This window comes from Henckelia pumila, unplaced genomic scaffold (genome assembly GCF_033568475.1).
Source record: "Henckelia pumila isolate YLH828 unplaced genomic scaffold, ASM3356847v2 CTG_461:::fragment_3, whole genome shotgun sequence".
In the NCBI taxonomy this organism is placed as follows: Eukaryota; Viridiplantae; Streptophyta; class Magnoliopsida; order Lamiales; family Gesneriaceae; genus Henckelia; species Henckelia pumila.
The window spans coordinates 8,667,932-8,681,033 of record NW_027331831.1 but is presented as its reverse complement, the minus strand read 5'-3'; the positions used below and the strand labels follow the sequence as shown (position 1 = coordinate 8,681,033).

The 13,102-nt window shown below is 34.2% G+C and overlaps 3 protein-coding genes across 4 annotated transcripts; 2 read left to right on the top strand and 1 right to left on the bottom strand.

Moving 5' to 3' along the window:
• The first annotated feature begins 1,954 nt into the window (after positions 1–1,954).
• Positions 1,955–3,475, top strand: LOC140871621 (mitotic spindle checkpoint protein MAD2). The gene is made up of 7 exons (XM_073274214.1): positions 1,955–2,190; positions 2,333–2,348; positions 2,443–2,573; positions 2,656–2,776; positions 2,870–2,976; positions 3,084–3,205; positions 3,292–3,475. The coding sequence occupies exons 1-7, from the start codon at positions 2,118–2,120 to the stop codon at positions 3,346–3,348; spliced, it is 627 nt and encodes a 208-aa protein (XP_073130315.1). The 5' UTR covers positions 1,955–2,117; the 3' UTR covers positions 3,349–3,475.
• A 1,212-nt stretch (positions 3,476–4,687) lies between these two features.
• On the top strand, positions 4,688–7,174 carry LOC140872094 (uncharacterized). 2 transcript variants are annotated; one of them, XM_073274836.1, is made up of 3 exons: positions 4,688–4,754; positions 5,679–6,636; positions 6,935–7,174. In XM_073274836.1, exons 2-3 carry the CDS (start codon positions 5,699–5,701, stop codon positions 6,936–6,938), a joined length of 942 nt encoding a protein of 313 aa, XP_073130937.1. In that variant the 5' UTR covers positions 4,688–4,754; positions 5,679–5,698; the 3' UTR covers positions 6,939–7,174. The 2 variants fall into 2 exon arrangements, with proteins under 2 accessions (XP_073130937.1, XP_073130936.1); XM_073274835.1 differs by having other exon boundaries at positions 6,888–7,174.
• Positions 7,175–8,944: 1,770 nt separating this feature from the next.
• LOC140871620 (F-box protein SKIP14) lies at positions 8,945–12,843 on the bottom strand. The gene is made up of 2 exons (XM_073274213.1): positions 10,855–12,843; positions 8,945–10,224 (listed from the first exon to the last, which is right to left on the bottom strand). Exons 1-2 carry the CDS (start codon positions 11,896–11,898, stop codon positions 9,667–9,669), a joined length of 1,602 nt encoding a protein of 533 aa, XP_073130314.1. The 5' UTR covers positions 11,899–12,843; the 3' UTR covers positions 8,945–9,666.
• Positions 12,844–13,102: the final 259 nt, after the last annotated feature.

Here is a 13,102-nt window from a genome sequence, read left to right as displayed (position 1 = left end):
AAATAAATAAAATTAAAAAGGTTTGAAAAATATTTTATAATTAGATCTTAATAAATATTGTGTATTATTATTTAATGCAAATTCTTCATTGCATTTTAAAAAATTTTGATTTTAGTTCAAAAATCTATAATCCTAAATTAAAAAGTAATATGCATGAAATTATCATTTTGATTTAATATTTTGGTACTTTTAGGTATTTAAATCTTGTTTATGAATGTATTTTTAATCGAGAAGTTGGAAACAAGAAAAAAGTTTAATAAAATAATGATAAAAGGATAAAATAATTATATTTTTTTGAAAATAATTATATAATCATAATAAATTTTAAATTAAGTTTGCTAAATATTTTATAATTAGATTTTAATAAAAATTATATATTATGGGTTGAATAAATTTAAAAATTATTTTCACAGGGGTCAAATATGCATTTTTAATATTTCACAGGGGTATTTGGTGCAAATAAAATATCAAAATCTTTGCCCAGTCGCATGAGGGGTGCGTGCGCAGCAATCACTCATCTGAAGAGGCGAGTGTGCTAATTTTTTTAAAGGTCAGGGTTGAAGATGTCTATTAAAATTTCACATGAGAGAAGTGTGCATTTTCAATATTTCATAAGGGTTGTTTGGTGCAAATCAATCATTATATATATATATATATATATATATATATATATATATATATATATATATATAGGCTATGAGGATAGGGGTTTCAAACCCCGGCTCCTCGAAAATAACAAATGAGGAGTCGAGGTCTCAAACCCCAACTCTTCAATGAAGTGGAGTTTTAAACCCCACATTATTATATATTTTTAAAATTTTAAAATTTGTCATATTTGTTTAAGTTTTTTAAAAATCTATTATATTTATTTAAAAAACCCCGGTCTTTCGTATATATATTCATGTCATATGAAATGAAAAAAGGACTTGAGAAAATACTAGGCAAGGCAAACAACACTGCCATATAAGTTCCAACTGTCGCAAGTATATATATGAGCATAAGCAGTTTTTAAAAAAACTTTGTGATTTTTAGAACTTATTGTTAATATTATATAATAATCGGATTTTGAGATTTAAAAACAATTAAAACATCTAAAAAAGTAGACATAAAATTTGAAAAATATCGAGGAATTTTATGTTCTACGTCATTCGACATATTTTTGTAAGCTTTTAATTTTAATTGTTGTTTTCTTAAAGATGGATTATCACTAGAGTTATGTTATATGTATAATGAAAGTTACATAAATGGTTACATTATTTTTGAAATTATAAAACTGTCACAAATGAAAGACACTTTAATTGAAATAGCTCATTTAAAAGTGCATGTAAAGTAGTTTGAACAAATACTTATAAAACGCTTTTATAAAAAGTAATGTGTAACTGTGTACATAACATCATTATAATCTATACATATAGACTCTATTTGAATAAGTACTTATAAAACGCTTTTATAAAAATATTTTTTTTTCTCACAAAATTTCTATAAAAAATTTATGATGTTTTAGGAATAAATATCATTCGGACAATTATTTTATAAAAATATTTTATAATTAAAAAATAATTTGTTTTAATTTTCATAATTATCTTCAATTCTAAAAATATCAAAAAAATACATAATATATATTTTTAAATTATATTTGGAGAACAATTATTTTTTTAAAAAATCATTAAAAATTTCCTTCAAACACATATTTTAATATTTTTTTTTAATTTTTAAAAAATTATAAATATTTTTAAAATATTTATCCAAACCGAGCAATAACATTTTCTTATCTCCATAGTTATCAATTAAAAAAATGTTAAATTCTTTTTCTAGACAACTGATGCATAGTGCGGCCAATTTAAAACAATCCGACCGTTACCACGACGCCAATGGAAACTAGCCGTTGCTTCCCAATTTCCCAAATCAGACTTTTCAATCCACGAAAATGCCCTAATTCATCTCTTCATATCCCGCCACGCATCGATTTCTAATTCTCATTCTGTAATCGAGGAGGAGGAAAAACCATTTAAATTGCCTGCTTTGCTTCGAATTGATATTCAATTTCTCAGTAACAACCCAGACGATCCCATCATTTTTCTAGTTTGAACAGTAGAATTTCACAGTTACAGAGAGCAATGGCTTCAAAAACTGCGACCAAAGACATAATCACTCTTCGAGGATCGGCCGCTATTGTTAGTGAATTCTTCGGTATTTCCCTTATTTTCTTTTTGCATTTAATTCCAATCACATTCTGCCAATTTGTGTATGCCTTTTCATTTTCTGAATTGGGTCTTTTCTGAGTTTGAAGTAACCGTGACTAATCTATACTTTTGATGGTAATCTTTCACAGGGTATGCTGCAAATAGGTAAAGACTACAAAAGTCCTTTTATCTCGAACACTTATTTTCTTTCGATTTGCGTAGCCTGAGAGATGGAATTTGATTTGGAATTTTTTTTTAGCATTTTGTACAATCGTGGAGTTTATCCAGAAGAAAGTTTTACAAAGGTCAAGAAATATGGGCTTCCTATGTTGCTTACTCAAGATGATGGGCTTAAATCCTTCATTTCAAACTTAACCTCTCAGCTTTCTGGTAATTTTCAATTCATCTTTTCACGGAATGGGATTCACATTTTTTGTGAGAATTTATTTATGAGTTCATTAAATTCATGAAGAGTGGCTTGAGGCTGGGAAACTACAGAGGATTGTTTTGGTGATAATGAGTAAAGCCACAGGTGAAGTTCTAGAGAGGTGGAACTTCAGTATTGAGACAGATAGCGAGGTTGTTGAGAAGGGGTAATTTCGCTAACCATTAACAAAATCTCAAGAAATTTGTGGATTTTTTTTGTGCTCGGGGATGTTTTAGTGCATTTATTTTGCGTTATACAGAGGAGTTTCAAGGGAGAAGAGTGACAAAGAAATAATGAGGGAGATTCAGGCAATAATGAGGCAGATAGCTTCCAGCATCACATACTTGCCTTGTTTTGATGAAACATGTAAGAATAATAACTAACGTGTTCAAATATTTGATAAGATCTGATGCAAATCAATCTTGTACTGTTGATCCATGTATTTATTATTTGTAACTGGGGTTCGGGTTTAGGTGTGTTTGATGTATTAGCATACACCGACAAAGATTGTGCAGTTCCGTTTACTTGGATTGAGAGTGATCCTAAGCTGATTGCCAATCCACAGATGGTGAAACTGCATTCTTTTGATACCAAGGTATAATTTGCTTTCTGCATTCTGCTGTCTAATTCCGGTTGAAATTTGCCCTTGAATTCATTATTCCAGTTGGTTTTGCTTTGCAGATTCATAAGGTTGATACTCTTGTTTCTTACAAGAACGACGAGTGGGACGAGCCTTGAATTGGAGAGCTTCTGTCACTTTGATTGATTAGTTTTGTCCAGTGAATCTTTTTTTATTCAAATTTGGTGTAATTCAAGTTCCTGAAACATGGTTTGAACTCTGTGAATCAAGATTCACATTGGTGTGAGAATGTCCGATAACGTTTGATGTTTTCTTTTTGACGTACTCTGTTGTGTTTCCATCTTACTCATTCATAATATGCCTAAAAGTTAAGAAATAATAAATTATTTGTACATCAAATTCTTTATTTGAACAAATATAAATTACAATTAACTTATCTAATCTAACCTGGGGAAATTCAATTATCATGATAATATAAAAAAAATAGGACGGTCAAACATGCATGTCTTTTTTATATGCAAGTTTGGGCATATGAACATTATTATCTGGCGCGTAACCTATATTTTTTGTTTGGAGCCTACACAAAATAACCATAATTATTTTTATTTAAAAAATTCATTCTAAAAATAATAATTTATCAACATGATTAAATATTTTCAGTGGTTCTATGTTTAATCTACAACTTTCACATTATTCTTGTTCAATTTAAACGATCATGCATTATACAAAAACAGACGTCTAAGTTGGTGGAGTATTAAGTGAATGATTGATCGATTGTCAATTTAACATGAATTTGATACCTCCCACCAATAATTTTTCGAGCGAGCTTGTCGTACATACCTTGTGGACGACAAGCTCGATGTTGTTTTTCTAATTAGCGTGATTTATAGTCCGAGATTTACCTAATAAACACCGAGAGGTAATGGTTGCCAAATGCCAAGTAGCCCAATATATATTTAGATTTTATGTCTAACAAATATTATTATCTTCTTTAAATGGTTAAAATGTTCATTTTATGGCATTAAATAAGATTGCCTCATAATTTTATTTACATAAACGCCAAAATTTTGTATTATCCATTTTTTATGATGATTAAACTCACAATTATTATTTTTCGATACACATTAACTAAATTAGTTATCAACGCAGTTTGTAGTTTTATTTTAATGACATTAAAAATTTTGTGAAAGAAAAACTCACGTATGTTTCCTAAAATCAAAATCAACGCACTATCTTATAGGATAAGAAGAATTCAATCGGAACCCAATTAATTAACGAATTAAAAAAATCAACTAAATACCCAAGCCCACAACCAGCCCCACATAGGATAACAAGAACTCAATCGGGATTGAGCCCAATTAATTAACGAATTTAATAAAAAAAACTAAATTCCCAAGCCCAAGACCAAGCCCAAGACCATGACCAGCTCCAGGCCCAATAACAGTCCCACCCTCTCCATCCCCATTCCCCTCTTAACCCCTCACCCTCTGCAAAGTCTGCAAATTCTTTGTTCGGAAATTCTTCAAAAAAACAAAAATTTCTTGTTCGAAAATTAGCTTTTGAGGTACAAATTCAGCTAACTCTTGTGCTCCTCATTTTGGGGAATTAGACCTTTGTTATGCTTAGCATTGCATATTTGATATATTTCAATTTATATAGCTTATTTTCATTGCCATATTTACTGTTATTGATGCTCGTGGTGTGTTCTTCGTTGCTAAATATATAATGTGGAAAACCACGGGATTGATGGAATCTAGTTTCAAAATTGTGTCTTTCCGTAGATTATTGAGAACTAAAATAAGTTTAATGTTCTTCGTATGAACTGCTGCATATGGTAATCGAAGTTTATAGTTCGATTAAGAGGCTTAATGTTGTTGTTTGTTTTTTCCTTTTTTTTTTTTTGTTGATGTTTTGATTTGATTTCAGTGAGGCAGTATACGAACTTGGCCTTGCTCCTTAATATTTTTTTTATGTGCAAGTCATATGCAATGGCTTTTTTTCTGAAATTAGTTTTTGGTAGTTTGTCAATTTTTTCTCCTTTTGTCTTTGGGCTTGAATCTTGATCTGTGTGAGTTCTTGAAAATTTGTTGGATACACTCATTTCCATTTGAAACGTTGTAAATGTGGCGAAATTTACACTTTGCAAAGTTTGTATGGTTGAGCTGAGCTAATATACTGTGGGAACACGGTAACTTGTTTGATAGATTTCAGAATTCAGATCCAATGTTGCTGCTGGATGAAGTCTGTTACCTGCAATAGAAAAAGTTTAGTGCTGGTTCACTCTCACACGGCATGCTCTTTTTGTGTTTCGTTAAAAAATATCTGTATATGTTACGTGCATTGCGGTGTAGCCTTAAGCCTATTTTTTCCCCCAACTCTTGGCTTGATTCCGTCACAGTTCAAACTTGATGCATTTTCCATGTCCATTATCTGCGGTGTCCCTCATTGCTATGATGATAATAAAGGTTGTCTAATTGTGACTTTGTAGAACCGTATTTGCTGTTGATTATGGGTGCTGGAGCTGTGTCCAACGCCCATGTAGCTAGATTCAGCGGTATGCACAGGGCAGCGTTACCACTTCCTCGAAGAAGAAAGTTTGCCGTAGATTTTATAAGAATATTTTCAACTTGTGCTTCACCATATATCTATTCATCCACTCCTTTTATTTATCCGCCGTCTCTGGTGCTGAGTGCACACATCACAGCATCAGATGCTCCTCAACGTTCCGATGAATGGTTTGCTCTTCGTAAGGATAAATTAACCACTAGTACATTCAGCACTGCATTAGGAATCTGGAAAGGTAACCGGAGATACGAGCTATGGCACGAGAAAGTATTTGCTTTGGATTCACAAGTAATGGAGGCTTCTAAGAAGGGTGCTATGGAATGGGGAGTCCTTAATGAATCCACAGCTATAGAACGGTACAAAAGCATTACAAGTCGTGATGTGAGTTCATTAGGGTTTGCAATCCATTCCGAGGAACGGTTTGATTGGATTGGTGCATCTCCGGATGGACTTCTTGGATGCTTTCCAGGAGGCGGAATCCTGGAAGTAAAGTGTCCTTTCAACAAAGGAAAGCCAGAGATCGCTTTGCCATGGTCGACTATGCCGTTCTATTATATGCCTCAGGTGCAGGGTCAAATGGAGATAATGGACCGAGATTGGGTAGATTTGTATTGCTGGACCCCAAATGGAAGCACTATATTTCGTGTATGCAGAGACCGTAATTATTGGGAATTAATACTTGGAATTTTGCGAGAATTTTGGTGGGAGAATGTTGTTCCAGCCAGGGAATCCCTTCTACTGGGAAAAGAAGAAGAAGCCAAATCATTCAAGCCCTCATCAACTCACAAACAAACAGGACTTGTAATATTTAAAAGCATAAAATTGGCAAGTGAAGCGAAGTTGTTGTGCAGGGAGATTGCTGGCCATGTAGAATTTTATCGGTGAGTGCTTTTACATGAAAAGAAGAAAACTGACGCCGTTTTGAATCTATATTAATGTAGTATTTGGTTACCATGGACACATCTTGTACTGTAGTTTCAATATTCATACATGATAAAAAAAAACAATTGTTAATTCTTTGTCAGTTTAATGTAAAGAACCTTCTTGCATTTTTTCGAAATATTGATAACTGTGCTGTATCCTTCTTTTTCTGCCGAAATTTCTTCCTTTGGTATTGGATTACTTGGAATAGTTTCTGTCAAATGGGTGGCAGCAATGGCCCTCACAAGCACCTTGCAGCTAATGATGACCAGATAAAACAACTGGAAGAGAGCAATTGTCTCATTTTCCTAAAATAGTGGCATATCCAACGGAGCTAAATCTTTTGAATCACATTGCAAAATGGCTACTCTGGACAATCATCAGTGCAGATTCATCGGAACTTTTCCTTCTTGAATTCTCTCTGGACAATGCAAAGAGGTTGAGGAAAGAAAAGAAGGTGAAAAATATAAAAGAAGGGAACGGAGGGACGCGCGAGGTATGGACGTATACAACTCGAATGGGCTGTCATGGGCGGATCAGTGGGATCCCGAGCCTATTCCATCTGAAACAGAGAATGGTAAAAAGAAGGGAAAAGATGGCACCGAAAAGGGTAAACTGGGGAAGAAATTATTGAGCCTCAAGTGGATGAAGAACTTCGGCAAGAAATCTCAGAATAACACAGAGAAGATTTAGATTTTGTGAGAATGGTGTCTGTTTACTTGTTGCCCACAAAATAATTTTTCTTGTATTAAGTATGCTTCGACATTAATCTTTTGCATTATATTTGCAGCAGGTCAAATATGGTGAATGGCATATATTATATTTTAACAATTCTGCAGATTTTATTTTATTTTTTTATAATATACAATTCTGCAGATTTTAAATCTTGGTTTTTATGCTTTCGTAGCTAACAGGGAATTCTCTGTTAGGAGACGGTGTGCTATTGGTTTGATGGATTCTTGTGGCATGTCTTTTTATTGACTTGCTCGTAGAAATTCGGTGTTCTTCAATTTTTGTACACGAAAAATGCATGCAAAACTTCCTGGTAAATATGGTGTGTTGTAGATGTGCTCGACTTTTATGTGATGATTTTTTCAAGAAACTGTGTTCTTTCGTTTGTCCCATCTCAAGTGCGATTCTGGGTGTTGTCATTCAATTAGTTCTTTCCAAATCATAAACACATTATATACGATCGCCATGGAATGATTAAGATAGTGTTTTGTAGAACTTCTAAAAAATATTTTTTCCATAACAAAATTTTGAACAAAATTTTGAAAATTTTATTAAGGAAAAGCTGACAAGTGCTTCCTAAAAACTCTCTCAAACACTACCTAAATGTGGCAAGCATTGGCGAGGCAATATGAGGAAATTGCAATTCATTGTCATGAACAAAATAATGAAAGATACCAAATTTAAACTTCTTCCACATGCCGCCATGCCTTCCATGGTACCTGTGACGCAGTAACATAAAAATGCCGCCATGGGTTTCATGGTATTTGTGACGCAGTAACATAAATATAAATAAAAAGAAGGTAGCGCAGTAACAAAAGTTTTTTTAAAATTAAAAAGGAACATCGGGGTTCAAATTCACGTTAAATCATTTCAAAGAATGACAACATGTTTTGCAAAATGAATTCTTCTTTCAATCATCAAAATTTCAGTAGCGTCCTGCTTACTTTTATTTGGCCATATCAGTCGAGCAAGCTAAAGAACAGTTCGATTGTCCGGTATAGAACCACATCCTAAGGCACCGTTTGGTTTGAAGTATGATATAAATAATATATAGATAATTAGTATAATGTAATAAAAAATAAATAAGAAATGATAGTTAAAATTATATTGGATTTGATCGATAGATTATGGTTTATTTGATTTTATTGATTAAATTTTATATAAAAATTTTAAATGACTATTTTGTCTTTTTAACAATAAATAAAATAAAATTTATATTATTTATAAGTGTAATATAGTAATTTGAATTCAATGATTTAATTGATATAGATAAATAATTAATGATTTGATTGATGTAAAATAAATAGTTAATATATAGATAAATAATATGATGAGAAAAACGTGGGATGAGATGATTTACACATATATTAGTAATATCGTGAACAAAACGATGCCTAAGCCGATGAACCTTAAAGTCATTAAACACGTAGTTCGTGTAATTTAAGGCCTAATATCAAGCGTAACTAGAAAATAGTTGGGTGCTGTATGCTCACCTAAAAACGTGTAATGACATTAACTGGAAGAACAACACCAGACAATCTTCAACGACATCTAAGTTCTTCTCTTATTAGTAAAGATGTTTCATAGAAAGAAAGAGCAATTTGTTACTCCTAATAGAAGTTAACAATCAACAAAGCCAACATATGAATACAATATGTCAACATCCACTTCAAAGTCAAACAGATACACAACGAACAGCACCACCAACAGACTGCCAATGAAAAACCATATAGGTTGCCGTAGATCGAAGCAGCACAGATACCGCAGAGAGTTGATGCAGTCTCCATCACATCAGCAACGATTCACATAAACCAGATTTCACGAGAACAGCTTCAATCTCAAGTTGTACAGAATCAATGAATCAATCTGGCAATAGGTCGATCAAAAGCAGCTGACGGGATGTCAGTCGAACCCCAACTCCGGCAGAATATGAACCACAAGAGATTGTAGAGCTCCCAATCACAATCAGCCGGAGAAAGAAGCTTCGCGCCAGTAAACATCATGGCCACCATGTTGAAAAATCTTGCTTCCTAATCATTTTCCGTCTCAACTTTTTTTGGGTTTTTCTGCTTTTTTATATTTTTTTTTTCCTTTATTCCTTTTTTCCTTTTTAGCTTTCTTTCGGCATAAACGTAAAAAGTAATCTTTTGCTCAGCAAAAAACCTGCAGAAGTCCAGGTGAACCCCGGACAAGGAGCTGGAAGCTCAAACGGCTTCTTGTTTCAAGATTTCAAGGCACATCTTAGCAAGTAACCACATTCACCCGCTACCCATGAAGACCGAAGTATCAAATGGTCCGTCTAGATCTCTGGAGGGGTCAATTTTATCATCCAGCCTATCTTGGTAACACAGCAGCTGCTTAAAACAATCTGAACACACCAATTCCAAACAGAAAGTTTCTTCATATTCGGTGTCATTCACACACCTGCCACATTGAGCACACCTTGCTATACAGAGCGTACATGCCCTGCAGACTTGAGCAGCATCATCTTTAACTTGACAACCCGTGGCCGGACAATCATAAACCAGCTTGAATTTCTCGCATCTCGGACACATTTCAATATCAATTGCACGATCATCGTCAAATGGAAGATAGAAATTCCCTCGGTGATAGAAATGTGGCTTGTGATAACTTTCGAGCCCATCACCATCAACACCTAATAATAACTTCAACTCTTCATAATGTTCATGTGTCACACCATAGAATCCCCCAATTCGCAGGTTCTTTATGCTTCCAACATCTCTGTTAGAGTTATGCATCTTGATGTTATGCACTATACCTTCAATACTGAGCCTTGTACATCCAGGAACAGACAACTGGCACAACAAATAACTTCATATAATTTAGAAATGTGATAATACCAGATTAGTAATTCAAGCTGATCATATAATTCTCATCAAGAAATAATTCATTCACAACATTCCAAAGGAACAAGTGCTCAAATTCAAATGACTCAAACTTTCACATGCAAAGTGAAATAACAAATATGAGATATCATTCTTACAATTTACACAGAAAAACACATGATGAGTACTGGCAGGTGATAACAGTAGTTGGTTAATAGTTCTCTCTTTCTTCAATGAAAGTAAAATTTTATGGAAGATATCATTAGGATCACATCATAATCTTATTGTGTCAACAAAGAAGTCCAAAACCTAAAGCCAAATGCCTGACAAAGTTAACATATTCAACGAAACTTGAAACTCCATGCCATCACATATAAAATCATAGCATGAGCAAAGAAACATGTTTGTCACACCATACAAAATTCAAGAAGAATATAAACATGGAATAAAATTTGCATCCTTATATTTATTACCCTAAAATGAGATTGGTGATTTCAAACCTCAATGCGCTCATCAAATCAAGTATGAATTAGTGCAGAAAAGGTCAAATAACATAAAAGACACATAGAAACTAGTAATCCACCAAGTTGAGCAACCGACCTTAGTTAATCTTGGATTAGCTTCAAGTATGCGACCCAGACCATCATCAGTGATTCTAGGGCACTCCACCAAGCTTAGGCACTGCAGCTTACCTAAAGCCCTGTTTGTTAATTGCAGAAGAACATCATCTGTGATCCTTTCGTTAAGAGGCTGATCAATGTGGATGCTCATCCACAACAAAGGATCACCTTGGACTGTGGAACATAAGGACCTACAAACCATTTCGACCGATAAAAGGTCCTTCACTCCCAGATAATTTAGAGCAAAAGCCAAAGCTTCATTGGGAACTCCATCAAAGATGGAAGCACCCTCAACTTTTTCACCAAATTGAAGTTCACAACCGTAGCTAGTATTCCCATTATCATAGTCCACAATATCCTTCACATCGCAAACAGATGGATAGCCAAAGCCATATGGAGCCAATGTGACTCCTACATCTTTCTCCTCCTCATTTTGATTAACCTCATTGACCACATTCGATTTCTCATCAGGCTGAACGTTGCTCGGAAAAGAATGGATTCCCAAATGTGGTTTCTCATAGGTCTGAGAATTGCTTGGAAAGGACCAGCTACCCACATTCGGACTCTCATTGAACTGAAAATTGCTAGAAAACGTTTGGAATTTCAAAGCATTATTCCAAATCAAATTCCATCCCGCAAACAATCCATATTCTTCTTGGCCAACCGTAACATTGCTACCTCTCACATACTCTCCATAATCAACTTCCAAGTCCTCGAGCCATCCGGTGATAGCTGTGAAAGTAGTCTTTATATCCATGCCAAATGGATCGGAGGGTAAAAGATCGACAATATCATTGGAAGTTGACTCCGAAGAGCTACATAGATCAACTGCATCCCTTCCACAGTTTACACTTCGGTCTTCAATTTCTCCTAGGCAACCATGCCATAGACTAGCATAACCCTCCCCGTTCTTGTCAGGAACACCCTCGACAAAGTACCCATTCACAATCCTCAAAGGTGATGCCAACTTTTCATCAGAAACATGAGCTGGGAGCACCGGGCGGTGCGAGTAGTTCAAGGCCATTTCAACAACTCCACAAAATCTTAACTTTGAATATTTCCCAATATCCTCTAATAAGCCCCGATAGAAAGGAGATAAAAAGGGTAAAATATTCTCGATTCGAAAAAGAAAAAAAAAATCAAAGGAACGCCCCTTCTACTCTTCTACCCTTTTGTCCTTTTTTTTTTTGTGCTTTTCAACCTTTTATTTTCCCAGGTAAGTATTTTTTCAAGAAGATTCAACAAGAAAACCCTCAATTTTCAATAACTAACTAAAATAACGCATCAAAAACTTCACTGAGTTTTTCTTGTGAAGAACCCTAAAATCATATCATCTCAAGCTAACTATAGAATCAATCCCCCCAAAAAAACCTAGAATCCTCCTTTATGTACAATAAAAGAATAAACGAATCTCGAAGATATTAATGAGGGGGGGAAATTAAAAACAGAAACTTTTCAGCCTACGGATTAAGAACAATTTTATATTTCTAAACAGCTAAACCAAAAGGGCTCAGAAATATCAGACCTACACCGCACGTAATGAAAAGAACCAGATAGAATTTCCAAAGGGGGCAAACAGAAACCTGATCTCCCACGGCAACAAAAAACCAAAACCCTAATCTTTATTTTTATTTTTTTTATCACGACGACCAAAAGAGACACCGATTGCGCTTGATCGACGCCCGTAATTATCAGCTTCAACCAAAATTCTCCAATAAAAAGAAAAAAACAATGAATTTGTCAAAGAAAAAGAAATACAACAAAGACGAAATGAAAAATTACTTGGAAGGGGGGGAGAGTAGAGGAAAATTGGAGAGGAAATTGAGCGAGCGAGAGGATTAGGGATTTGGGGAGGTGGAGGAAATGGACACGTGTGGGGGAGGGAAGATGTATTCCCGGCGTTTGCGGGTGAAAATGGTGGCGGGGAGGAAAATGTAAAAGGAGAGGATTTCCTTCACTTTAGGGGAAAATTGTTCCTTCACTATGGTTCATACCTTCCAAGTCAAAAGTCCAATTTTGTTTATATATTCACTTCCAAAAACAAATTTATTTAGTCCCATTTTATTCATAAATCTTTTATTTTTTTAAAACAAAAATAAATTAATAGATTCATCTTTTATCTTTTTAAATTAACGTACAATCCATTATTACGAACTTATCGATATTTTCAGGTGAAATTTTATAATAACCGAACTCGAGCTCGAGCTCGAGCTCTAGCATTCTACTTG

Bases quoted from the DNA above. Each gene is read 5' to 3' on its own strand.
- LOC140871621 (XM_073274214.1), top strand. From the start codon at position 2,118: ATGGCTTCAAAAACTGCGACCAAAGACATAATCACTCTTCGAGGATCG. The intron at 2,777-2,869 runs GTAATTTCGCTA...TGCGTTATACAG, and splicing joins AGCGAGGTTGTTGAGAAGGG to AGGAGTTTCAAGGGAGAAGA. The intron at 3,206-3,291 runs GTATAATTTGCT...TTTGCTTTGCAG, and splicing joins TGCATTCTTTTGATACCAAG to ATTCATAAGGTTGATACTCT.
- LOC140872094 (XM_073274835.1), top strand. From the start codon at position 5,699: ATGGGTGCTGGAGCTGTGTCCAACGCCCATGTAGCTAGATTCAGCGGT. The intron at 6,637-6,887 runs GTGAGTGCTTTT...TACTTGGAATAG, and splicing joins GGCCATGTAGAATTTTATCG to TTTCTGTCAAATGGGTGGCA.
- LOC140871620 (XM_073274213.1), bottom strand. From the start codon at position 11,898: ATGGCCTTGAACTACTCGCACCGCCCGGTGCTCCCAGCTCATGTTTCT. The intron at 10,225-10,854 runs GTCGGTTGCTCA...TTGTTGTGCCAG, and splicing joins CTAATCCAAGATTAACTAAG to TTGTCTGTTCCTGGATGTAC.